Source organism: Trachurus japonicus, chromosome 12, assembly GCF_045865225.1.
Source record: "Trachurus japonicus isolate A0001 chromosome 12, Traja_1.0".
NCBI classification, from domain to species: Eukaryota; Metazoa; Chordata; class Actinopteri; order Carangiformes; family Carangidae; genus Trachurus; species Trachurus japonicus.
In genome coordinates this window covers 24,450,544-24,477,241 of record NC_140918.1, presented here as the reverse complement: position 1 = coordinate 24,477,241, position 26,698 = coordinate 24,450,544, and the positions used below count along the sequence as shown (strand labels likewise).

The window sequence follows — 26,698 nt, the reverse complement described above, 5'->3', positions numbered from 1 at the left end:
CATACAGTGTGTTTCCTCACTTTTTAAAGCTGCAGACAACTTATGCATACATAGAACTCCTTGGAAAAAGTCAGTACTGAAATAATATATGATTTTGAGTTAATGTCTTACATCAGCAACTTAGATTTTGAGCTGTGACAAAGGACCAATGTAACAATTTGCAGCTTGTGTCCACCTGATGAATAGAAGTCCAATATTCATTCCCCTTTGAGCTCTGGTTTGCGCTCCACCAGCTCCAGTCAGACTGGCCAGATGTTCACCTGCTACTTTCCAACTTTGTACTCCTGTACATGTGGGGCTAAATACTGGGGCTGATCTTGGTAGCATAACTCTGATGACATAGGAGCTTGTTAGCTAAAAGCAGCTGCAGAAAATAGGGTTGATGAGAGCCAACTGAGATTGAAGCATGTATATACAGTATCAAAAGCTTTGAGCTTAAACTGCCTCTTCAACATAGTATTGTGGTGTTGGTTGTTGTGATTGGTCACTGGGTTTGATTCCTGCAAGTGGGAAACTTCAGAAACTCAACCTTCAGGCAGTAAAGAATAAGCCACTTGTGCCAGGCACCAAGTTGTACACATGAAAAGACACACATTCATGCACATACATACACACACACACTTAAAGGATGACCTTCTTTTCAGCCCAGCCAGACAAATCACTCTTTTGATAATTTTCACTCATTTAGCTCGTCGTTACTGTGAGAAAACCATCATTGTTGGTCCCTCTGAGCTAATTCTCCCTACTAAGCTCATGCACTCATGAGTGAGAATGAAGATCTGGCCTTCATACACTGTGCAACAAGGTTTCCTCAGGAGTATTTGCTTAACTTTGCTGCCTTGATTCCCACGTCCACAGCAGCAGTTTGAGCTCTTTGCATTCATGTCATAGAGCATCTTCTTTAAAGAAGACCTCCATGACACATTATGTAAGTCCCATAACTTGCTACATGATGGGTGTCTGTGGCACGTGCCCCTGGATCACAGCCCGCCTGCTTTCTTCTAATTGATCAACGCTCCCATTAATCTCAATCATTTTGTCGTCCTGGAGGAGCGGGAGCTAAGGGGAGCTGTCTCTCCAAGTGTGGATCAAGTCTTAATCAGCGGTCCTTTTTTCACCCGGAGCCATTTTAACCGGGGTTGAAGCCTCACTACAGGGGGCTTTAGTCCAAACTCTGACTGGGCCTCTCTGATCATCTCCAGTCGATATCTAAAGAATGTGTGTGATGCCACTGCTGCTTTTAAGGAGAGGATTTTGCCTCTGTTTTCAGAGTTCAACCTCTGGCAAAACATCACACTGAATCACATATTTATAGCCTCAACAGTTTAGACATATTTCCAGAGCAGAATTATTTATTTGAAAAGATGCTTTCGTATTAATAATGGAGATGTATAAGTTTGTACTTTAGTGTTTTGGGAGAAGTAGATTCAAGCTGTGCAGGCATTTTCAAATCTACTTAGAGTAATATTAAAAGATGCTTTATTACTGTATGGTGGTTCTGTAACTTTGAGAGTCATCTCTGTGTTATTATGGAGGAGCCAAGCAATAGTTGTCTGCGCAATTCTCCTTTTTTTCAGTTTTTAAGATTAAAATTGTGTCAAAACGGATAAGATGATGAACACTGGGGCCTTTAATGAAATGTGAATTTTACAAAGTAGGCTTTTTCAGTATCTGCCACCAAACCACTGCAGTGCAGAGGATCAGAGCTTCTGTTCTGATTGGGTCACTGACCTGTTGTTACCAGAGCACCAGAGACAGATTTAAATGTAAACCACAAAAATATCTTCATTAGCATAATCACATTAAACAAAAACATAGGAAAAGTGTAAATTATTGGACCTTTAAATGATCAAATTGATCCCATCCTGCTAGTCCAGGGACTGGGGTAACTTTGCAGCATATGTTTTGTTGAAGGTCATCAGGACTTAAACCCCCAAAATATCTTAAATTAGAAAAATGCCTGTGCACAGCGAACAGGCAAGGTGCTGGTAGTGTGGCGTACAGTATAAGTGTAATCAATAGGAAGAAAACCACAAAATGTGTCAACATACCACACTCTAAGACTGTATGGAGGATCTATGATTTATTAAGCAATGTGTTTCGCATCAAGGCTTCTTCAGGCTTGCCCCAAAATATCTTGTTATGGATATCACAATTTAAAACACTGACGAGTGTAAAGCAAGCCAGGAAAATGAACAGCTGCAGGGTGCATGAAATCACGGTGAAAATCAGTTTAAACCTCCTTGAAAATATTTCAACTCTCCTGTTGAAATATGTCAGAGAATAGCCAGCCGCATGTTTATAAAACATACATCTAGGTGTGTCTGTGTACGTACAGCAGTGGCAGGAGGAGGACGGTTACGCTTTTTACATGTCGTTGCTCAGTCACACAACACTTCCCAGTGCTGCTCTTGTCTGCGTCACAGATCTTTGAGCTCTTCAGGGTGCCAGCTCTCTGCGCCGCCTTGCCCCGTTCAAGAATCAGATTAAGAGACTGGAGTGCCAACTCCACCAGGGGGGGCGGTTTAGCACTACACCAGCCGTGCCAATGCCCTACTTTGACGCTGAGTGAGTGAGAGGAATGTGTGCCAGTGTGCAGTGGCATCCTGCAGGCAAGATGACTTTGAACTCCCTCCCAGCTGAACCCACAGATCTGTGTCAGGGTCCCATTGTAATATCTAATGAACACAGCTCTTATATCCTCACTGCTCGAAATTAAGACTTTTTTTCTTTCTTTCTTTCTTTTTTTTCCCTCTCACGCTGATGAGAGCAACTCTGCAAAGCAACTGATATAAAGCAGAAGCTTTCATTAGTGCTCTGTGATTACAGCTTATTGGCAAGAGGATGCCGCCCCTCCAAATATTGCCCAGGGATCAGAATCCAGCATTACTTATTCATGATATTCACATATATTCCTAATCATAATACATTTATTTACATATTCATTTAGCTGCCCCCCTATAGCGCCTAATGACTCTCAGGCTGACCTTTCAAATTGTGTTATTAATCTTAAGATGAATATGCGGGGGCTGCCTGGAGGCTCCACGACACTAACCAGTTCACAGCTAATTGTGGACTCACGCAGCAATCTCCTTTGTGTCTATATTTTTACAAAAAGATTGGTTGTCTTCATTAAGCCTCATTTTAGGATTATGAACTGCACCCTGAGCTGTGAACAGTCCACAGACTCCCACACCCACACAGGACAAAGATATCCAAATCAGTACCTCAGCCATACATTCCTCTTGACAGACATTCATGCTTTATGGTTCGGAGCTGGAGCATTTGTGCGATGTGTTCAGCTGCGGTGGGACTTTTAGTGGGAGTTGTGTTAATTTGTGCAGCTGGTTTTGATTTAGTTTTTAGAAAATGTTTCATAGATGGAGTCATTTGTTTTTTATGTTTGTTTTTTGTTAGGTTTAGCTGCCTGAAGCTACAAATTTTGTCAGTGACATGTTCATCTCATTATCGATTTTTTACGTCTTTGCATTTTGAGGCCGTGGCCACCTCCATCTTTGTGTACAATTACCATGGAAACATGTGTCACTCTCTCTGTCTGCAGTAGTTCAGATTGACTCATCTCCGTGAATCTGTTTACTCTCGTTAAATGAATCTGATACGTTTGTTCCAACTACAGTAACCGAGCATGACTGCAGCTACCTGTAGATTCACTCAGCTGTTCACTAATATAAAGCACACGCGTCTTACACAGTGTCTTCATTTCATTTTATCCCTCTCCAGGTTGTTGATCTATGGTCAGTACTGCAGTCACATGGAAAACGCCCAGAAGACACTGGATGAGCTAATAGCAACACGTGAAGATGTCAAGATTAAAGTCGAGGTAATGTCCAGTGAACACAGTAAACACTTTCTATTGCAGAGTGAACAAGGATAAATGAGCAGGTTGGCCTCTAGCAGGCTCATAGTCATACTTTGTGACAGCGGGTCGTCTGACAGAAACAAAGCAGAACCTCAGTTCACGCATAGTCTTATTATCTTGTTAATTAGTGCTGAATTAACTCATGGGAAATGATAGTGGATCAATCTTTCATTCATGTGATTGTGAAAAAATAATGTATGTATGTTGTATGTTAATAAACCAAGCAATTTTAAGGTGAATTGTAACAGATTAATCAACATAAACAATAGATTGAAAAGTGAAAGTGACAGTGAAAAGCCCTCATTTGCATCCCAATAAATATTAAAAAGACACTGCTGCTATTTTACATCTCAGATATATGTTACATTGGATTATGCAGTGAATAACTATCATTAAAAACATATTTCCAATGAGACATACTCTAAAGAATCTAAATGATGCAGTGTTCCACAGAGACAATGTAAATAAATCAATTGAATACCAGAGAATCCAAATGTGCACTAATGAGTATGAAAGTACAAATTACTGTTGAATAAGTGGCAACATTGAACAAATTCACAGATACGGTCCATATTTTTGTGGTTATATATAAGGGAGATGATTCAGAAAGGCATATGCAATTTACATAAATACAGACCTGTTAAATTCATGATATTCTGCTACAGAGAGGATGTAGGCTATAGGATTTGCATTAGCTGATTTAGCTGACATTGGTATCATGTTGTTTGATTTTAAAGATTTATAATTTATGCTGAAGACCCCTCCTCTCTGTGAATAACCTTTGTTCTCAGACCTCCTTTCAAGCAGGATTCTGCACAACAATCTGAATGTATGATAGACTGTCAACACCCCCTGTAATAGTAGGGTTAAGAAATGCTAGCAGTTAGCATAGCCAAAGAAGTGACAAAACAGATGAGATGATTACAGCCTGGGAAGTTGACGCTCTGTCTTAAAATAGAAGAGCTTTGTAACAGGGTAAAACAGCTTCCCACTGTCTTTTCACACTAAAACCTTGTTTATACAGTGGAATAAACCGTCTTTTGTTACAGGACCCTTACAGAAACTGAATGAAGGAACTCCTGCTCAAACTACTGTAAGGGAACCCTACAGTATATGTAGAATGATGCGCATAAAAGATTACATCTCATACAGCCAACACAGAGTTCATGGATGTATATATTAGTCTGAGGAATTTCCCAGTCAGCATGCAGAGTAATTGTGTCACAAGTAGCTGGCACAACCAGAGCTTTTGTGCCCGGGAAGAATAAACTGGCCTTGTTGTTGTTAATAGAATACTGCGTGAATGTGTGGAAGCAACAGCAAGCACTGCAACAAGACACAATGAATTATTAAACAATGAGTGGATGCTTGTTAGTGGGGGATAATACACAATGCTGCATTATGTAATGTGTAATAACTGCCCCACTGCCTGTGTCGTTGTTCTGCAGGAATGTACTATGAAAGTGCAGGAGGGGAAGTTCAAGCTGCAGGATCTTCTGGTGGTTCCCATGCAGAGGGTGCTAAAGTACCACCTACTACTGAAGGTAGGAGTCTGATGGCTGCTGCTGGGCCAACTATGCAAAGAAGTTCAGTAAATAATCTATCAAATTATAGCAGCTAATGTGGAGTAGGTCCATCATTTGTTTTCACAGCAGATTCAGATGTTTGAGTGCTTGAATGAACAGGTGTCATCGAAGGAGAGTCTTCGTGTCTTTGATGAAAGAAGCAGATGGAAATATGTCCCACACTTCCCTGCTTATGAACATCAAACACTCACCCCCTGTAGTCTTGAAAGGTGGATCTGAAAAGTTTGTATCTTGCCTCTTCATCAGGGATGACAGCTGTCGACGGCTCAGTTTCACAGCAGTTATAGTGTACGTGAACTATTTTCACTGGAAATGGGAAATGTCCCTAGAAACTTCTCAAACCTCTCCTGCAGAATTACTCACTTCACCAGCTCCTCATTACTTCAAAGCACAGCCAGAAGTAGAACATTTAGTGATTTTCTTTGGTAAAGGAATGATTGTCGAGATTCATCTGTGGTTTTATAGAATCCCACACTTTTTCTGAGGAAACATTTTGACATAAATATACAGACATTTTTCTGAGCATAATGTAAAATATAAATGGGGCAGGTGCCTCCTCCTGTGCCCTTGATGTTTTGACAAACATCAACAGACTGGCTGCTGAAAAGCTATGATGAAAAGCTATGACGCAACAAATCACAGCACGTCTTGATGGATTGGTTGACAGTTTTTCAAGCTTGTCTTAATAAATAATCCCCTTCCCATATAAACAAAAAAAAACAGGTTTTGGTCTATGTAATTCTTCCTGCTGTTCATACCGGCCTTTTAAAGGGCCCTTCCAAATGCACTTGTGGAGGATGTGAGAGTGTATTTTCCTTGCTGTGGTGAAGGGACCAGCTCAATTTATGTGCTCTTGATCTTGTTAACTCAACCTTATTAGCTTCAGAATCACACAAACCTTTGTACAGTACATAAAAGCAATAAAAACAAAACAGTGGAAGAATGTCACACCAAAGTTACACTGCGCTGTGGAAAGGTTGGGATATTAATTGCAGTAAAGTGGAGTGGAAAATGAAGAACAGCCATAAAATCTATCAATTAATATTCTTTGTATTTAATTATAACATTCCATTATCAATCATTTCACTTCTAGACTTACACATTAATTGAAGTGAAGTTTATAGAGACTAAAAACATCACATGGAGCAACAATCAGACGATGAAACAATGACTAACATTACTCAAACATATCATTTTCTGTGTTATTTTTCAATTATATTGTGTCCTCTTCTTAGCTCCAGTCAGCTGATCATCTTGACCAACAATTCCTGATTTTTCAACATGGATGTGAATGGAAACCACAGAAAATCGAGAAAAAACACCAGTGCAGATATTTTCCATGTTAAAAAACCAAAATTGTTCCATCAGTTGATAAGAAGGAGCTATTTGAAAATGAAATAAGTTTTCAGGGCCTTTCAATGCACTGGATGAGGACAGTGGCTATTGGCCCTGATCACTTACAATGGAAGTGCATTAGAACGTGATCTCCTCAGTCATCGTTAACAAGGGAAATGATGCAACAAAGCAACTAAAACCTGTTTCAAACTTCATATGGATACCTGACTGTTATAAGATTAAAAAATAATCAAGGGAGCCTTTAAATCCTCGGTCTTGATGATTCCCACAACACAGTATGTCTGTACAGACTCTAGATCCTCCAGCATGATGAACACTGAAAGAACAAACCACTTCAACATTATTAGCACTCATTACAAAAGGTCCGTGCCCCATTCATCACTTTATTCTTTTCTATTTGTTGGATCTCGACACAGACGGGTCCTGCATTGTGAGACTCACATTTTATTGAGGCTCTTGTCACTGAGGAAAGCTGTTAAGTGTTGACTGAGATTCCAGCGGACATGAAACCTCACCTCTAAGGACCTTCTGTTGTTGAGCTTTGACTGGTGACAGTTGTTCTTCTGGTTCTGGCCGGTGCTGTTGGACTTTTCCAGACAGATGACCTTGCTACATGAAATTGTGTTTGTTGTTTTTGTAAGCGCTCCAGCACCGACTATTTGGCCTGTCTGGAAACTTTTACTCACTTTGTAACTTCAAAACGTCTGCGGAGAAACAAACAACTATGGGCTTCAAGTCAGTTCATCATGTCCATGTGTCTGCTTTTGTGCTGCTTAAATTCTTTTCATTTTTTGCTTCTATTATTGTTGCTGAAATTTCAAATGGCAACTAAAAGTAATTTAATCAAAGGTTAGGCTTTGTGCTAGTGTCTCCCAGTAGAGCAATACATCACTGTCCTTGGCAGCCATGTGTTAAGATGTTACATATAAATAGTCTTATTTTAAGTTTAAAGGTTAAAAAAGTAAAAGTTTCCTTTCTTTTGACAGACTGTTTGCATTTGGTGGACAGTATACTATTCATTTTAGAAGGATTTTAGTTACAACTTTTAAACAGTAATGTACTATTACTGCAACACATCTATTGATTAGTCAATTTATCTCATAATAACTTACCTACTGAATTGAACGCCAAATATTTGTTGGACTTCTCAAACATGTAGATTTGCAGCTTTTGTGTAACAGATATAATTATCAATAATTAGCTGTAATTATCAATTTCTGCCCAGCACTGACGGCCATATGCAAATGTATTCAAGCATGATGTCTGACCGTGTTTCCTCCTCCACCCCCTCCCCTTCCTGTTGTCCATGTATAAAGCGTGCCGGCCACTGTAATATCCTCCATGATTAATTGACTTTGCATCTCAATTATGGATGAGCATATGAGTTCATGACGCGGTGGCTAATGGACGACGGGGATATGGGTGTGTGTTTGTGTCAGCTGATTGTGGGTCCACACAGAGAGTGCTGCGACTGTCTTCCACTCTGCATCGAACCCCCTGCAGGAGTCTCAGCAAGGCACTGGAGTCAAATCAACTGTGCACTAATCAGATTAAATGCACCCCATTTCACTGCTTCCCACAGCTTTGCAGCAAGGCTCTGCTGTATGCTACGGCCTCGGGGCATGTCAGACTGACAAGTCTTATTTGTGTGTGTGTGTGTGTGCGTGTGTGCGTGTGTGTCCAGTTGTGCCAGTGGTCTTGCCCATGGTGTGAATACCCGGGCTCTCTTCATGTTTTATGTACTGTAGCTGCACTTTAAATGAAGTGAATTCAGCACAGTCATCTCAGAAGTAATTCTCCTCAAGCAGGGTGTGAATATTTGATGAGTTTACAATGTTTTTTTTCTGAAGTCCTGATCGTATCTTTCATCTGTAGCTGAGTATACAGTATGTGTGCTTTGGTGTAGCTACTTGCATGTGCAAAAGTAACAAACCTGATTTTGAAAAGACATGCTGAGTCAGCACTTCATTGCATAGCAAAAGTTCTCTCCCTGGTTGTGCTGGTTATACTGGTGGGAAGCCAGTGAGGGATACTGATGTTGTTGCAGCACTAATTGCTGCTACTGGTTGTTAAGGGTTCCTGCACAATGGCAGTGGGGGATGGAGAGTGATAGTATGATGCTCATTAGTGGCAGGTGAGAGTATAAGAGAAGAAGGTATTGTGCATTGTACTGAAATCACATATGTGTTTACTGCTTTAATTGCTTCAGCGGGTCAAAATATCCCTTGTAAAAACGTGTTCTTTAAATAAGGTAAAATTAACTTTTATCACCTCAACTCAGTGATAATAGAGGCCATGAATTAAATCCAAAGTATAAGATTCAAAACAAGGCTTCATGCACAACACTATGCATGATGCACTGTGTATGGAAATTCCAGCAACGGTTTGGGCACAATGAAACATTCTTGGTGCTGAGAGTTGGTTCCTTCTGTTTCTGTCAGACAAAGTGGAAAAGACATTGACAAAACCTGGCTGTACATACAGTAGTTGCTGCAGCTCCCTGTTTTGTGCTTTAAAAAATCACTTGTGACACAAGAAAAACTTTAGACAGCATTAGAAAACTGGAGCGCTGACAGAACTCTACTTTTCTTCATGAAACAATAAAATATTCGATGGGACTTGTTTTTCTTTCCCTCACAGAGCCGTAGCTCCCCCTGACTCTGCAGCGCTCTATAAAATCACTCCCATCAGCCTGTGGAGGAGACAGCAGCCAAACAATCACTGATCAGAAACAATGTAACACATTTGTTATTGACCGGCCACGAGGAGGACGATATGATTTGCAGAGGACACCATGTTTACCATTATCTTGTTAGCATGAAGAACAGTCAGACCTGGAGGCTGGTTAGCAGTCTCTGCTGCTTCCTGTTGTTTTTTATTCACATGTGTTTCTCTGATGACTGAGCCCAAGTGCAACTTGTTCTCAGCCACATCAGTGTCACATCCATAATCACAGTAAAGAGCATCTATACATCTCTCAGTATAGGACTCCACAAATGTTCTCTGTGCTGACATGAGATAGACTTGTTTTAAATAAATGTAATTTCAATATTACGTGCTTATAGCTAAAACTTTACCTATTTTCTTTTATTTTACTTTTATTTGCTCTTGCTTTTAACTCTGTTTTTAGTGTTTTGTTTGTTTTTATTCTGTCGTATCCCTCTTTTTTAATGTTTTGTCTTTACGTAAAGCACATTCAGTTGCCTTGGTATGAAATGCGTATATAAATAAAGATGCCTTGCCTTGCCTTGCCTATTAATAATGAAAATAATAATCTCCTTCCACAGGAACTTTTAAGTCACTCAACTGACCGACCAGAGAGGCAACAACTCAAGGAGGCACTGGAAGCTATGCAGGTCTGTGTTACATATGTGTTTGTATGTGTGTGTGCTCATGAGTGCACAAAAAATGACATAATAACTGTGAAGAGCTCTAAGCCAAAGCTGTTAAAATTGTTTCATACAGCCACTGTGGCTCAGCGTGCAGCACATCCACCATGATATGACAGCTGTCAGAAAGATTCCCAGCGTTAGGGCTGAATGAACGTTTGTCTCGCTCTCTCAGGACCTGGCCATGTACATCAACGAGGTCAAGAGGGACAACGAGACGCTGAAGAAAATCAGTGAATTCCAAAGTTCTATAGAAAATCTTGTAAGTATTGTGGACCGAGGCAGTATAACTTCAGAATGTGACTGTGCTTATATTTTTATGCTAATGCTAACGGCTGCTGGCTCTGGCTTCGTATTTAATGGACAGATGTGATGTGATGTTTTCCCAACATGTCAAACTGTTGCTTTAATGTTGGTGTCAAATTTTAGAGACCTGAAATGACAATTTCAGGTTTTAATTATTGTTTTGTCACTTTCCCTTATTTATGATCCAATGTTCTGGCTTGTATTGAACTTGTCCACTGAATTGAACTGAAATCTGACGTCTTTATAGAAGTCAGTTTTTGTGTCTCAAAAACCCCTAAATACACAAGGACTAATGTTATCACCCGCGCTGTGATATAAAGTTTGTCAGAGCGATTAGTCACAGGGCAGTCAGCCTTTGTTGAAAATGTCCACATTTCCCCCCCTCCTGCTAGGAATCTTTGCATCATCCAGCTTCCACCTGTCATGATGCTCTGCTCTAAGAACATCCCCAATAAATCATTTAGTTCTGCAGAGCACAAACAAGAGAAGTTGTGTCGACTCCAAACAGACACTCTCTTCATGTCACCAGTCAGTTTCACCTCCTGTTGATCTGCTGTTTCCTCCCTGAGGTGAAAAGTCACTGGGGTTACTTTTGAATTCCAGATACAGGCAACAACTTCAATTCAAATAAGGAAATGTAACTGACGATGGGTTTAATAGTTTCTCTGTTGCAACATTAATTCAGTATCTAGTTGGATTCTCTCTGAAATTCAAGTATAGCTGAATTATTTATGGCTTCTCATTAAATTTGGAAGTGAAAAAGTGTACAGTGGATTGACATTCAGTGTGTCTTTATGACCTAAGCAGCAGGTGAAATTGGAGGAGTATGGGAGGCCAAAGATAGATGGAGAGCTGAAGGTGTGCTCCATCGTCAACCGAACTAAACAGGACCGGTGAGTCTAAACTCTTCAGAATGAAAAAATAAATTAATATAACAAGTGACATATTCTCACCACCAAATTACCATGTGTGTGTGTATGTCTTCAGGTATATATTCCTCTTTGATAAAGTGGTCATTGTCTGCAAGAGGAAAGGCTATAGCTATGAGCTGAAAGAGATTATTGAACTGCAGTCATATAAAATGTCGGACGACCCCATGAACAACAGAGACATGAAAAAGGTAAGAAATGATAAAAAAAAGACACAGAGCAGAACAATCTCCTGTGCAGTGAGATCTTTGTGAGGCAGCCTCGCTTAATCCAGGTGATCAAAAAAAAAAAATCCTGTGTAATCATTACAAATGTCGCCCTTGAGCTGAAGGAGCTTGTTGATGGTCATTTCAGATACTTATGAGTAATGCATTGAAGTGTCAGATATGCATTGTGCTCGCCCATGCTTGAAAAGATCATGTAAATGCAATGAAGGTCATTTAGGATTCATGGAATCGTACCGCAGTGCATTTTGCGTCTAACATGGCTTTTTTTGATTTGAATCTGCATGTGTCTCTCCATGTTTGCATGTGTAACTGGGTCTTTCTCTGGTGTCTTTCTTTTTGCATGCTTACCAGTCAAGTGGAAAAATGGTAAGCTCAAGTGACCCCCTTTATTTAACTCATCTTCTCATAGTGGCCCATTTTTGGCAGCTGTGTTTTTTGGGTATCACACTGTGATTGCACATGCACCCACCTGGCTCTGTGACTGACTGGCCCTCCAGCTCTTGGTCAAATGCATTGCTAAAGCATGTGGAGCATCTGTTGGCTCAAATTGAAATGTGATCTTATATACATACATACATACATACATACATACATACATAAAGTATTATAAACTATTTTGCACATATTTATTTTAAATGAAAAACACTGGTAACACAAGCTTTTTGCCTATCTCTGTCCACCACTGCCATCCACACGCTCTCACTGCCATCTGTTCACTCACTTATTCTCCCCAGTGGTCTTACGGCTTCTACCTGATCCACCTGCAAGGGAAGCAGGGCTTCCAGTTCTTTTGTAAAACTGAGGAGACAAAGAGGAAGTGGATGGAGCAGTTTGAAATGGCCATGTGAGTATAACTGCAAGATAAAACAACCGACAAGAATAAAATCTTATGTAAGATTGGGCAATTTTGATTCTAACTTTCATGGAAATTTAACAAAGAGTCTATCTGTAGATAAAATAACCAGATGGGAATGTCTGTTTTTGGCATTGTCCCTCAATTAAACAGCAGAAAGAAAAATAAAATCGTGCTACATCATGGCAAATGAAACGTCTTGTAAAAACCATCTAAATTATGCACCAATGCAATCCTTTCATCCAGGTCCAACATCAAGCCAGAGAGAGCCACAGCCAATCAGCATAACTTCCAGATGCACACGTTTGATAAGAACACCAACTGTCGAGCCTGCAAGATGCTCCTGAGGTAACGACCCTGAAACAGCACATTCACATCCTTAAATGAAGAATGGATGAATAATGAAACGTCTGCTTTCCGACTTTACCGAGTACCCAGCAAGTACCCGACAGTATTTAACAGTAACTTGTGAATGGTAGTGCATTTGTCCTTCACTGTCAGTTTTATGTGGCATCTTAAATTACATCTGACATGCTTTATTTACTGAATGAAAGATACTGTATATCCATGCTTAATGCAGTGGTGAACGGAGCTGTGAGGTCATTCACATAAAACTCAGTGAGAAGACTGATGCCACTCTAAATGCTCTGAGGCCAGCAGCTAGTTAACTTAGCTTAGCATAAAGACTTGGAACAAGGGAACACAGCTAGCTCAATCCAGAGCTAACAAATCTGTTCATCTCTACAGTTACTAATAAAATAAATTAGATACAATGTCTAAGGAATGGTGCTGGGAGGTGTTTTTTTTCTTTGGATTAGGGGTTATCATAATTAAAAACACAAATCATAGGATAGCACTGTGGTGCAGATGTCTGTCTTTATCCTAGTTCTAGTTGTCTCTTCACAACAGCTCTTTCTACATATTTCTCTAAAAGTGAAAGTTACACACTGTCTTCTCCAGCCTAGAATCGTTTTCTTATCAACTGTTCCTTTGGCAATGATAATCATGTAGTCAAAATTTGATACGATGACAGCCATGCTTTAGAGAGAGTCTCATTCCCCTATTGATTTGTTAGCAGCAAAGTGTATTAGATATATATCAGTCTTATTGTTACACTTAGTGTGGGAAGAGTATGAATGTTAATAATGCATTAGTAACCTTTTAATGTGCAGTAGGTGGTAGCAGTGCTCATTTAAAAAAAGTAATCTCTAGTTTTCAGTTGTGACACTTTCCTCATCAGCAGATGATGTTTGCTCAGTTGCCACTGAACTATAACTACAAGTCAAGACCATGTGATAACAGTTGAAAGCACCAAAACAAGCGAGTACTGTAAATGGGTCTTGATGGAGAAGTGGAGAGAAAAACATTTGGTGAGCAACAGAAATTAGAAAATAGGTTTTTAGCGACCATAGCATTTCAACAGTGTTAAAGCGTTCTTTTGTAAATATTCCAGGAGGAGGGACTGAGGCTGACAGATGATATGTTTAAACGTTGGCCCTTCCCAGCACCACACACCGTCTCCCTGAGCAACACCTCCTCCCCTGTGAAAGAGAGCGATGCCCGACTGCAGCAGGGATAACTCGTGTCACTGAATCGCCACTTTCACCTCTATTACAGTCAGCCGGCTAAACTCCACACTGTGTATTGACCCACAAATTTCATGGCTTGGCTGACCTAAATTCAGTGAGCCAGTGGAGGCTCAGACAGGGACCGGCGTTCTCACTCCCCTGCTAGATGCTAATTACTGCTGCAGCTAAAGTGGATCCCATTGTGATTTATGGCACTTACTATTCAACATGGCAGCGTGCGGCGCATGCAGTGTTACAGTATCCCTAACAAATCCAGTCCTGGAGTACATGGTCCTAAATGGAGCGAGTTGATTTTGTGATTTTAAAGGATCACAGGGTGGAAACGACGGATGGTTGCGCAACCACAATCTCAGAATGATACTAAGTAGCAGCAGTTTCCCTTGTGGGTTGTACTTACAAGAAGTTAATTTGTGTCTGAGACACTTCCTGTTTGCATTACTGATGTGTGTGTGTCTTTGTGTGAGACTTTCTGCTTATGTGTGTCCCCAAGGGGCATCTTCTATCAGGGCTACTACTGCTCTCGCTGTGGAACCGGAGCGCACAAAGAGTGTCTGGAAGTCATCACCATCTGTAAAATCAGTAGGTGTTTCCTCTGTCCTCTAGTACAATATAAGACTTGTTTATCAGTGTTGTGTCATATCCAACATAGACCAACACGACACAGAGAGACTGTGGTATAAATCATTTGTATTTATTCATTTGTTTTGACCAAACTAATAATAAGAGCTTCCATTGTGCCCACAAGTATTAACCTACTGTGACCCATCCAACAGGGAGAGGAGGGGTGGGAGGTGGGTGGGAGGTGGGCGGCCTCTTCCGGGTTGGTGGGACTATTTCATTGTGTCTCTGGGTTTGTTGCTCAAGAAAACAACCACAACATTTACCTGACATTAACATCTGCTGCAATAGAAAGAGCACCAGTTATTTAAAGGGACATAAGCCAAAAAGGTCAGGGACAACTGGTGTAAATAACACTAACCCTTAAATGCATCATACAGTTGTTGTTGTTGTCGCTAAAGCAGGGGGTGTTCGTCTAAAATTGCGCTGAGTAAACAGATTGTTGTTTTTTTCTTTTTGCTGTTCTCTCTTCAACCTCTCATGTTTATCTCACCGCCCTTGTGTGGGTCTCATTGTCCACAGGGAACCAGATTTAATTTGCATGCATTAACAAAACCTTAGATGCTACATACTGAGTACAGCTGAGTTAGGCCCAAAATAAAAGCCTGACCCTGACTTTTTAGTTCTTTAAAAGCCTTACACTGTTTGGTAATGTAACCAGGCAGGAGGATTTCATCATTACTTTTACCTTTTTCACATCCAACATGGAATGAAAGAAAAAAAAAAAGTTCAAAACCAGGGAAATTGTCTTCATGTCATAGCAGATTAAAAAGAGCTCTCCCTTATGAAGCTCTGACGCACATTATAAGAAATTGTGTTATCAAATGTTGCTTGTGGCTCATCTCTAATCAATAAGAGTGTGAAATGTGAATCCTCCCTAACGCTGTCCATATTGTCTCTCTTTTTTTCAGATCCTCACGACTTGGTGAGTAGATCTTCTATTCGTCAATACGCTATTATCATCCTCTCAATTGCTGTGTCCTCTTTGTTATGAAAGGACATAAGTGACATTTACAGTTCTGCTGATTGTGTATTTGTTCTCTCTCTCACAGGAGCCTGGGATGTCATCAGGTAAGAACACTTCCTGTCATCTACCACCACCGTGAAGACTTAAGGTGTAGGTGTATGTTCTGTCAGTTGCCATGTGTGACAACTTTGTGATTGGCTGCTGCTCATCACCACAGCTCTCTCCTGCCATCTAGTGGATGGAGCTGATGCACATGAAGTACAAAAACATCATCAGTCATGTACTGTAGCGCGAGTGGCAGTGCAAATATATACAGACATACTGTAAAGTATGCTTAGAATATTATTTGAAATTCATAGATGTGGGAGATATTTAGAAATAACAACAATACCTGACTGATCAGATGTGTCTCAAAATAATCTACACACAGTGATCGGATTACAGTACAACGTTGCTCTTGGTTGCTTTGCAGCATTTTTGCTCTGTGATATCTTCCAAAGTGGACAGAGGAAGGGATATCATGTGATAAAGATCCTGGAGCAGATGTGAAGCCAGGATGTTATGGTTATATTGTGTGTATCTTTGACCACTGCATCAGAAAGTGAAAGTTTTTTTGACAAAAACAGTGGTGTCAGCTGAAATTATAGTCACCAAAGGGAGGAATCCAAACTCATAGAAACATGGACATGACATGAGCTCTTTCCCTCTCTTATCCATTGGTACACTTCTGTACCAAGCGTTACATAAGGCCTAGAAATATGATCAAAACATCCTTCTTTTAATCCCAACATCAATCTAACACTTCCCCCGACTTATATCTCTGTTAATACTCTCTGTGCATCATTGATTGTGTTTCCAGGTCCCAAGATGGTGGCAGTGAGGAACTACCACGGCACACCAGCACCTCCAGGGAAGACGCCGCTTTGTTTTCAAACGGGCGATTTTATCGAGCTGCTGAAGGGAGATCCGGACACGGCGTGGTGGGAGGTATAGCACTTAGCTGTTTCTATCTGAGACCATGTGGACTTGTAAATCAGGAATATCATTATTTAGGCAGTTGAAGTTCAGAACATGTTTCACATCTACGCTGAGTGAACACAGAACATTTTTTTTAGCCGTGGCCAGTGGGATGTGAATGAAATAAGCCACAGTTCCTACACTGTAAAATGCAATATCTCCCAACCATTATCTCCAAAGTTCAGTAATTGACATAATTATATCTTTACCTTTATTTTTTAATCCTTAATGAAGTGAAATAGTGGCACCTAACCCGTAAAACCACAAATTGGCACATCAACACTGTCGTTTCTATGGGGATTAAATACAGGAGGTACAATATGTTAATTACTGAGCTTTAGCTGATACAATGTTTTTTAAACCTTTATATTGACCCTAATTAACAGTTTCTCAGTTTTCACTCTTTAAACTAAGATAAACTAACTGGCTGCATCTTGTATTAAACAAACTGTACAGACATGAGAGTGGTATTGATCCTACAGTATTATCCCACTGTTAGTGCCAAATACAAAATATTTCCTATTCCATTTTCATCCGAAACAGAACTGTCCACATCCTGGCTGCATAAAACATTGTTGCAACAAGGAAAGGTATTAGTTTAGAGTCTGAAAGGGGACATTTAATCTGTGCTAGGCCAGCAGTTCATTACACATGCAGAGAATTTAAGGAGGCCAGTCACTGTACTGTCAACTCCTTTCTATATATCACCCAAAGTGGTGAAATAAATGAGTGACTGTTCTTAATCTCAAATAGAATTGAAAAGGTTTTTTTGATAAAGGCGTACAGCCTCACAACACCTGTCACACTCTGACATGTGAGGAGATTTATCTCTGTCTCTCTTTGACTCTGAAATTGACACTCCTGTCCCAATTATTCTTCGGATTGCTTAGAGCACAGTGAAAACTTCTTTGTATCTTAAGCCAACAGTATTAGCCATGCATTAGCTGAACATTAACAGCACTGTGCCTGCAAACTTGGAGGAGCTTCTACTGTGAAATAGGCTGGAACAGGAGCTGGGGCAAAGACTCTATAGGTACCTTTGGCAAACTTGGTGAATCACTCACTGTCACAAACAGCTTCTTTCTGAAGCCATTAAGTCAAACTTGGCTCTAAAGTTATCGCTCTACAGCATGACAGTTTAACCTCTCCATACTAGGCCTATGTCAAAGAGTGTGTTAAGCTTGAAATCGATCAAGATCGCTGCATAGTTTTCTTTTAACTGAACTTGACAAGTGTGTTCGTTTGGTTGTAGGTGCAACAGCAATCATTATTGGGATGTATGCATTATTGGATGTTATTTTCTTTGGACAGAGGATAAAAACATGTACATCCTGTTGCCAGTCTTTTCTAATATCACCACTAGTGGGTGCCAAAGTTGCAGCTGTTCAAATTATCTACATAAAACTTTGTAAATGACTTCTTTTTGAACTGATACTTTACTATATTGTTTTTGCAGAGTATGTTTCATCAGTGTGATTGACTAATTTTCTAATTCACAAATAACTCATAATTAAAAGGTTTAAGCACCATCAATAAATCTTATACTTAGAATGACTCCTTGGTTGGCCATCACTTATAAACTCTTGTAAACTCTGTCTCTCTACTACTGCAATTTTTTTTCTTTCAAGTGTTTGTGGTTATAAACTTATCTCTGCACTGTAACCACACTGAAGCATTTACTCTCAGTACTTGATTTGATAACTAAACTTAATTTCCTTATCAGCATGTTTATAAACCTTATCATGCATTTGTTTGCTTTGCCTTGACTTGACTTGACTTGACTTCCCCTGCCTTCATCTTCTAGGGGAAGCTGATACAAACACAAAAAAGTGGCTTTTTCCCCAGTTCATGTGTGAAGCCCTGTTTGGACCCAAAGGTATGTCACCCACATGCATGCACAGTAGGCACTGAACATTACAATGTGTGTGTATGTGTGCTGTGAGGGAGAACTGTTCTTTCACTCACATATGCATATGAGCTTCAGCTCCATTGATAAATTCTCTAACGTGCAGCATCTGTTATTTCTTCCAGCCCTTCCAGTCATTATCTAGCCGGCAATCCTCAAGGGAAGCAGATTACTATGGATATCCTTGGTAAGACCCTTCACTTCAGAGTGCTGTGGACTATTTCATCCTCATATTGTCAGAGGCCTGTTATGTGTATTATGTTGTATTATGCACTACCATTACCCCGAGGTCACTATCCTATACTTCGTTCAGGTTTGTTAATGTTGGTGTCATGCAGTAATTCAAATCTAAAGCAAACTAACCCCAAGCACAACGGCAACCCAAGGATTAATTACTACATGGATGTTTGATGTCAAGGACTTGTAAAGCCTAAACCGGGTCATTTGATGATAGAAGCTTGTGTTTGAAGGTCACTGTATTTACTCTCTGCTCCGCTGTAGGTTTGCGGGCAACATGGAGCGCCAGCAGGCCGACAACCTCTTGAAATCCCACAGCAGCGGGACTTACCTTATCAGAGAGAGGACAGCTGAGGCAGAGCGCTTCGCCATCAGCATCAAGTGAGTGTTTCTCATCCTACAGGAGAGGGGAAATCTCAGCGGAAGGTTTTTATCCATATCTCGTGGGAAATAAAAAATTCTCACAGGGTGCCCCAGTCAGCTTTTTCAGTGAATCGTTTAGCTCCTGCTAATTACCACTCAGTAATTGCTTTTTTTTTGTTTTGTTTAATCCTGTTTTTTTCTGTGTATTCCCTCCAAGAGAATGTATCCAAATAAGAAATAATGTATGGTTTTTCCCCACAATCAAACATAACTCATGAAAATTGCATTATTTTGATGAATTTGTCCTTCAGATATGCAACTATATTTTATGTGGCAGTTTTAGAGGCATACATATAGGCAACAGTTGTATACAAAATGTTTTTATGTTGTATGTAGAGGGATTTAATCAATGTGTTTCCCATATCATCTTGGTGGTTTCCTTGTTATGCCAATGTTTTCTTTTACAGATTCAATGATGAAGTAAAACACATCAAAGTCATTGAAAAAGACAGCTGGATTCACATCACTGAGGCCAAGAAGTTTGAGAGTCTCTTGGTAAGTTAGACATTCTAGATCCAGTACAACAATACCCCCAACCAGACCCTCTGTGTCAGTGTGAAAAGAGAGGAAATTAAATGTTCTTGTTCGAATCCTTCTGAACTGTTTGATTTACAGGAGCTGGTGGAGTACTATCAAGCTCATTCACTGAAAGAGAGCTTCAAGTTGTTAGATACCACGTTGCGATATCCCTACAAGTCGAGAGAACGCTCGCTAACACGGGCCAGCACGCGGTCACCAGGTAAGCCTCGCACTTGTCATTCTTATTCTAGTGGTAATTCAACTGCATTGAAATTCATCTATTCACCCACAGATAAACGACACTTTAGCACTACACATCCTACAGTAGCATACACTGATGATACATCAGTACCTTGCCCACACACACTTGTGGAGGAGCCGGGCATTGAACCTCCAACCTTATGAATAGTAACATAATAGTAACAGTAACAGTAACAGTAACAGTAACAGTAACAGTAACAGTAACAGTAACAGTAACAGTAACCCTCTCTACCTCCTGAGCCACAGCCATCCCTCATCCTTCCTTATTAGTATGTGGAGTGACAGCAGATGGAACAGTCCTTGTTGTTAGGGTTAGGAGTCAGGGTGGACATAGAGTGAGGAAGGCTTTGGAGGGAAAAAGATGCCAGATGTAATTTATTTTGTGTTGATTTTTTTTTTTTTGACCTACTTGGCAACACTGACAACCTTTATATCCAAGATTGCAAAATGTTGGGACACAAGGCCTGTGACCCAGTGTCGTCCCACTGGGCAAAACCAACCGGGCCCCTTGGATAATAGGCCAGCTTCTTTGGACTGGCTCCAGTAAAGGGCCCTGCCAGTCTGTCTCTTTACCCACAGTTGTTATTTAGGGATTGTGGTCTAGGTTTCAACCCTCAAGTTGAACTTTGGGCGATGATGACTGAGAGAAATGAGTTTCCACTGTTGAAGACAGGCTCAGACAGTATAACTCCCCCAGCAGTGAACGGAGTCAGATGAAAGGAGCGGTTTCGACATCTGATTCGGATGCCTCACACATAGCTGGGAGGAGACCCCTCGGCAGACTCGCAGCATGCTGGAGGGATTACAAATACACCCTGAGCTGGGAAGGCCTCAGAGTCCCCCAGAAAGAACTGCAGACATGAGCTACGTTGCTTAACCCACTGCCACGGTAACCCAGACTCAGATAAGCAGCGGAAAACAGATGGACGGATGTTTGGCTCTGCCACTGACAGGAAATTGTACGTCAACTTACAGTTTTGGCTGCCTCCGTGAACGATTGTGACAGTTCTAATTTGACTCTGAAGACATGTCGCAATGTGCAGGTCTAGCTTACAAATTTAATGCCCTGCCGCCTTGGCTGTGGATAATGCAAGGGAGCGTAAAATAAATGAGACGGACTGCCTCCTGCTCTCTCTAGTTTCTCTGGTACTCTGTTCCTTCCTGGGCCAGTGACTCCTCCTGACTCAAAAAAAAAAAGAAATAAAGGGAGGCCAGAAGAGGGGGGGGGGGGGGGGGAAAAAAAGGAGGCAACAGTGTGAAATAGATAAAGAGAGAAAGACAAAGAGGAAGAGTTTGTCAGCTAACTCAGGGGCCTGTGGCCTGGCTGTCTGGACTGGCTGCCCTCTTTGTCCATTACACTGTGTGAATACTGGCTCTGGTCTCACACTGGCTTCTGTCCTGTATTTGGCCTCTGCCTTTGTCCACTCTGTAGGAAAAGCCCAACTGGCCACTCACAGCAAGATGGTCCTCCTTATGTTTCTAGTTGAATTTGGAAACGACTCTTTCTCTGCAAGCATGACATGGAAATGTGAAGGGAAGACTGTTGTGATCTGGAGGCATTTATGGCGGTACCATGTTATATGAGGGCTTGTCTAGTGGATGCTGACAGCAGCAGCCAATCACATCCACTCCTCTCATTCCCTTAAAAAGCAGAGCTTTCTGTATAATCATGACCTCACAGTTTAGCGATGGAGTAAGCAAACACACATGGCATGAGAAGTCGATAGCTTTTACATTATTTCCTGTAAATAATTATGGTTCCATTTTGTAAGGTGAGACTGTGTTTACATGCATCTGTCAAAGTGGAAACAAAACATCTTCTATTAGCCTTTACATCAGAGCTTAGACTGACAGTTCCCACAATTATCCTGTTTACTGTCCACAAATGAATGTAACAAAATGAAACCAACAAAACAGTTGTTTTCATTCTCACCAGTAAAGCTGTCAAACATGACAACAGTATTGTCAAGATTGGATATAATAAGAACGGAGGACACTTTCAAGTGGCAGGCAGAACTTTCTCTTTCCTAACTCTGCTTCTCTGGCTCCAGCTCTGCATGCACGCGCCTTCAAACGCCTCCCGGCTTTATTTGCTCCTCTTTCTTTCTTTCTTTCTCTCCTCCTCGCAGCAGCCACCTGTGCTTCCTACAACTTCTCCTTCCTCAGTCCACAGGGCCTCAACTTCTCCTCTTCTCAGAGCCCAGCTCCTTTTTGGTCAGGTACTTCTCTTTTTTTCTCTTGTCTTTTCTCGCTTCCCATTGTCTTCACACATTTCGCCGCCTGTAATTTCATAATAAGCCTCAGCGCTCTCGACCTCATTACTTGTTCTCTGTGGCGCTATTTTCATTAACGAGAACATTTTTGTCCTTCCCAGAATGACATTTCCTCATTAAATCACAAAAAGAAACCCTATTTCATCTCTCCCATGATGAAACAACTTGTCCCCTCTCATCCTGCTCATTTGTCAGTGTGTGATTATACTGTGTCATGCTGAACACTGAACTGACCATCTTCCCACTGTTCATTCATTGCACACTAATTACTTCCATTATGTCCAGTATGACTTTTCCACTCTCACCCGTGTCCCTCATGTGTAGACATGGTTATTTAGTCATTAATAACTTTACTCAATAGTTATTATTTAGTTTGGTGCTTTTATTAATGAACTTTTATTTATATTGTCATGAAATAGACTGTTAAAATCTTTCAACTGTGATTGGATTGATCCGTCATTGTTTCTATTTCCAGTATTTACTCCTCGGGTGGTCAGCACAGCAGTGGCCAGGTATAACTTTGCAGCGCGAGACATGAGGGAGTTGTCGCTGCGGGAAGGTGACATCGTTAAGATCTACAGCAAGATTGGTGGAGACCAGGGCTGGTGGAAAGGAGAGGCCAATGGACGAGTGAGTAAACAATGAAAGCATTCATTTAATGATGCCAAAATTCTGTTTGGGCCCAGAATAAAAAGACTGTTGGTGCCATGGTCTTTGTAGCTGTGTAATGTTCACAATTTGATTAGAATACCTGGTCCCATGTAGTGTATAGTGTGAAATTCCCATGTCTTTTATGATAATGAATCAGGTAATTGTTCTATATTTATATGGTAAAAGTCCATTTTAAATAAAATACTAGAAACGTGTAAACTATGGGACCTTTAAATAAGTGTTGTGCATGAACCAATTATCTTTAAACTCTAGCTCAAACCTAGAGCACCAGCGTGGGCTTTCTGGAGTTACTGAATTGAACAGTTACTGTAGGTGATTTACAAAGCACTCCTAACTCATTTATTTCATGCATGTTCCTCATTATGTTGCATGTGTTTGACAGTGTTAGTGTGTAGCTGTATGAAACACAAGAAAATTCAGCTTGAACGCATAACAACCAGAAGACTCTCAGATCAGGCTGACTGCATCTTGTGATGCAAAGTGTAATTACAGTATGAATAGTTTGCCCACCTCGCTCTGTTTGACACGTTAGAAGGTCTCATTAAACTGCCATCTCACGTTAGCCCATTATTTCAGTGTTTAGATCCATAGGCTACATAATGCAGGCAGGATACATTTGACAAGAATATTCATTACATAAGATGTAAATGCAAAGACAGTCACTGATTCACAACAACATGAATATGTTATTTTCTTTTAATTTCTATTCTTTTATTGACTTAAGCATGTACATTTTTAGGTTGAAACCTCCTGAAGAAATAAGCTGTGCAGGTGTTCAAACAACACATAGGCTCAGAGTGCATTATATTTCAGTATATTTCAGGACAGTATTGATCACACTATAACCTCACTCATACAAAAACAACATGCTGCTGATCAAACATTATGTATTGATTATTTATGATTTTGGGCAGCATGCTTTTAAATACAGCCCTTATATTATATTGGTACCTCTGTTACCTCTGTTACTCACTTTACCATTCCAACAAGTAGATGGTGTTGCCTAGCAACAGCAGAAGTAGAATTTGAAGTAGCCTTAAAGTATTTTATTTTTTTAGAATAAGAATGAGACTGCTGCATCTGTACTGAGCAATTATCAGCATCTTGCAGCCAATTAAAAGGAGATATTCTGTGTGGCTCACTGCATTCATGCTGCACATCCAATGCATTCATTTCATTGTAACTACACAATGCAGCTAGCCCGATATAACCCTCTGAATAAAATCTGTTGTTTACATTTACTGTTACAAAGGCCTTCATGTCTGATAATAATTACTCTCTCATGTTTCAGATTGGATGGTTTCCCTCAACCTATGTGGATGAAGAAGGAGTGCAGTAAGGATGGCTCCCTCTAAATCAGGAACCATCTTCTATCCACTGTTCTCAGAGAAAATTACTCACTCTCCAGGAAAATAACACAAAGAATAAAAAGGACCTTTTTTTGTTGTTGTTTTTGCTGGATGGTATTTTCTTTTTTTTTCAGCAAGCATTTCTACCCTGTTTCTCAATCTTCGATTATGCATCAGCTTTGTTTTTGTTTTTTTTTGTTTTTTTTTGGGGGGGGGGGGTATCCGGATGTCCTGTTTAATTTGTGTACAGGGAAAAGAAAAGACGTGGCGTGCTGCCTGCCAGCCTCTGTGTGCACTGCAGAGGTTTTACTGAACTGAGGCGACAGCAGAAACTGACTATGGATAGCTTTACTTTGAAAAAAAAAGCCCCCCCCTCCCCGGTTGCAGGTCTATGTGAGGTGAAATAATTGTACAGTATAGATAATTTATTGAATAGAGATTATTATCATGACTAATGATTATTGTGCGGAAGTTGATTTTAGCAAGAGAAAAGAATCAGATGAGGAAAGACTAAAATAAGAAAAAGAAGGACAAAAAAAGACAGACGATCTGTTTTCATGTTGAGAGATTTTGCCTTAGTTGTCATGGTGATGCCTTGTGGGCTGACACCAGTGGAGGGAATCGACTTTGTTGACTGGTTTTACTTCTCCATGTGTGCATGTGCCCATGTGCGGCCCACACAAACACACACACAAACACAGACCAATGTACAGTACGGTGCCTTTGAAGAATGGTCGTTGCTTACCAAACCTCAACATCAGCCAGTAAAGAACATCGCCACCCCCTCCCTTCAGAAGACAGCCTGTCCACATCCACAGGAGGGGGAAGGCACTCACACAGCTTACTGGGGACGGCTGGCCTTCTGAGCCATCAGAAAACAGGATGGTGAAGCAGTAAATCCATCCTAAACAAAGACTGGATGGACCCCCGGGACAAGTCGGAGGGTTTTTATAGCCAACAACAATCACATACACAGTTCACATCAGTCTTGGCATCAGGAGTCAACGGGTGTCATCAGCTGGATGCGAAAGGGAACATCAAGACATTCCACTCCACACAACCACTTAACACTTTTCAATCTTGGTGTTTGTTGTTATATTGTTGATTTTTTTTTTTTGCACAGAATCAAGATTTTTATTTCTATTTTTTAGTTGTGAGAACTGGACCAACATTTTTTAAGTCACTATTGTTATTATTATTTGAAGCCAAATTCAGCCATGTTTTAATGTCTGCATGGAGTACAGTATGATGGATTGTTTTGATTTTTTTCTTTTGTACTTTGCCTTATTTTTTCAGTTGATCAGGTGATGGGTTTCTTTTCTCCTCGATATTAATCATTTTCCACGTGTGAAATCTATTTTTGGTGCTGTGCAGACTGGTAAAAAATAAACAGTGTCAGAGGAGTGTTTATTCTGAAGGAAAACTTTATGTGCTAATGACCATAAATCCACAGAAGAATCCCCTCAGTCGCTTTGTGATGTTCTAGGGATGCGGTGCTCAGGGTTTCCATTTACTTCCAGTCAGTTCCAGCAATTATTCCACATAGACCACAGTGTGACAGCATCCAGCTTTCGTAAAGTTGTTATATTAAGATGTTTACTCAGCCCAGCTGTCTTTAAGTTAATTCATCTTGATAAATATATAATATATTGACTAACTCTGTTTATATGGCCTTATTTATAACCTTCACGTATCTTCCACCTACACGTTTCAGTATTGATATGTTGCTTACAGTCTTAACTGTCGCAGCTTCATGCAAATTAGAACATTTCCTAGATCACACAAGGAAAAATAAGAAATGTTTGGTAAAAAAGTGGAATTTATGTAGAGTAGCTGTTTCTATTAAAGGTTGAATGTTATCTTGCTGCTAATGTGTCAAAAACAAAAGGAAAAAAACCCCAAGAGAATCAACGCATTCGGGCCTAACTCACTGAGAAGTAAAGGTCAAACACTGAGCATGTCTGCTGTGGCTGGTTCACAAAGACCTAGGGAGCAGAAGATGCTGATATGTTTAGTTTCTAAACTTTTGACTGTCTATGATGTGTGTCATTGCAAAGGCCGGCCGCTCTGAGAAACACAAAGTCCTACTAGAATTAGGGGTGGGGTGGGTGGGTTGGGGGAGGGGGGGGGGATCTAGTCGCTGTTTATGTAGTGGACAAAAAACCCATTGCATGTGGCTATTGATATGTCAACTCCTGTCAGTACATCCTCGAAAAAATACGTACTTCATTGTGTACATTTTTTTGAAAGGTTGAGTATTTCCAAATGAGGTCTATCATGAAATAAATATTTCTCTTTTGTTTTAAATTTGAGTGAATTTTTGAATCTGTCATTGCAAGTG

At 40.4% G+C, this 26,698-nt stretch overlaps 1 protein-coding gene across 4 annotated transcripts in view; it reads left to right on the top strand.

The window, feature by feature from the left end:
• Positions 1-26,664, top strand: part of vav2 (vav guanine nucleotide exchange factor 2) — a 215,923-nt gene extending 189,259 nt beyond the window's left edge. The window contains exons 9-29 of one of the 4 annotated variants that reach the window (XM_085793898.1): positions 3,742-3,841; positions 5,329-5,424; positions 10,110-10,178; positions 10,387-10,473; positions 11,322-11,410; positions 11,505-11,637; positions 12,025-12,039; positions 12,408-12,517; positions 12,773-12,874; positions 14,606-14,694; positions 15,645-15,658; positions 15,786-15,804; positions 16,560-16,687; positions 18,522-18,593; positions 18,749-18,810; positions 19,125-19,241; positions 19,691-19,778; positions 19,899-20,022; positions 22,193-22,282; positions 22,812-22,966; positions 24,300-26,664. In XM_085793898.1, the coding sequence (XP_085650024.1) occupies positions 3,742-3,841; positions 5,329-5,424; positions 10,110-10,178; positions 10,387-10,473; positions 11,322-11,410; positions 11,505-11,637; positions 12,025-12,039; positions 12,408-12,517; positions 12,773-12,874; positions 14,606-14,694; positions 15,645-15,658; positions 15,786-15,804; positions 16,560-16,687; positions 18,522-18,593; positions 18,749-18,810; positions 19,125-19,241; positions 19,691-19,778; positions 19,899-20,022; positions 22,193-22,282; positions 22,812-22,966; positions 24,300-24,347 (1,807 nt within the window). In that variant the 3' untranslated portion in view covers positions 24,348-26,664. The remainder of the gene's footprint in view (positions 1-3,741; positions 3,842-5,328; positions 5,425-10,109; positions 10,179-10,386; positions 10,474-11,321; positions 11,411-11,504; positions 11,638-12,024; positions 12,040-12,407; positions 12,518-12,772; positions 12,875-14,605; positions 14,695-15,644; positions 15,659-15,785; positions 15,805-16,559; positions 16,688-18,521; positions 18,594-18,748; positions 18,811-19,124; positions 19,242-19,690; positions 19,779-19,898; positions 20,023-22,192; positions 22,283-22,811; positions 22,967-24,299) is intronic. The other 3 variants (XM_085793899.1, XM_085793900.1, XM_085793901.1) reach the window with 3 other exon arrangements.
• The last annotated feature ends 34 nt before the right edge of the window (positions 26,665-26,698 follow it).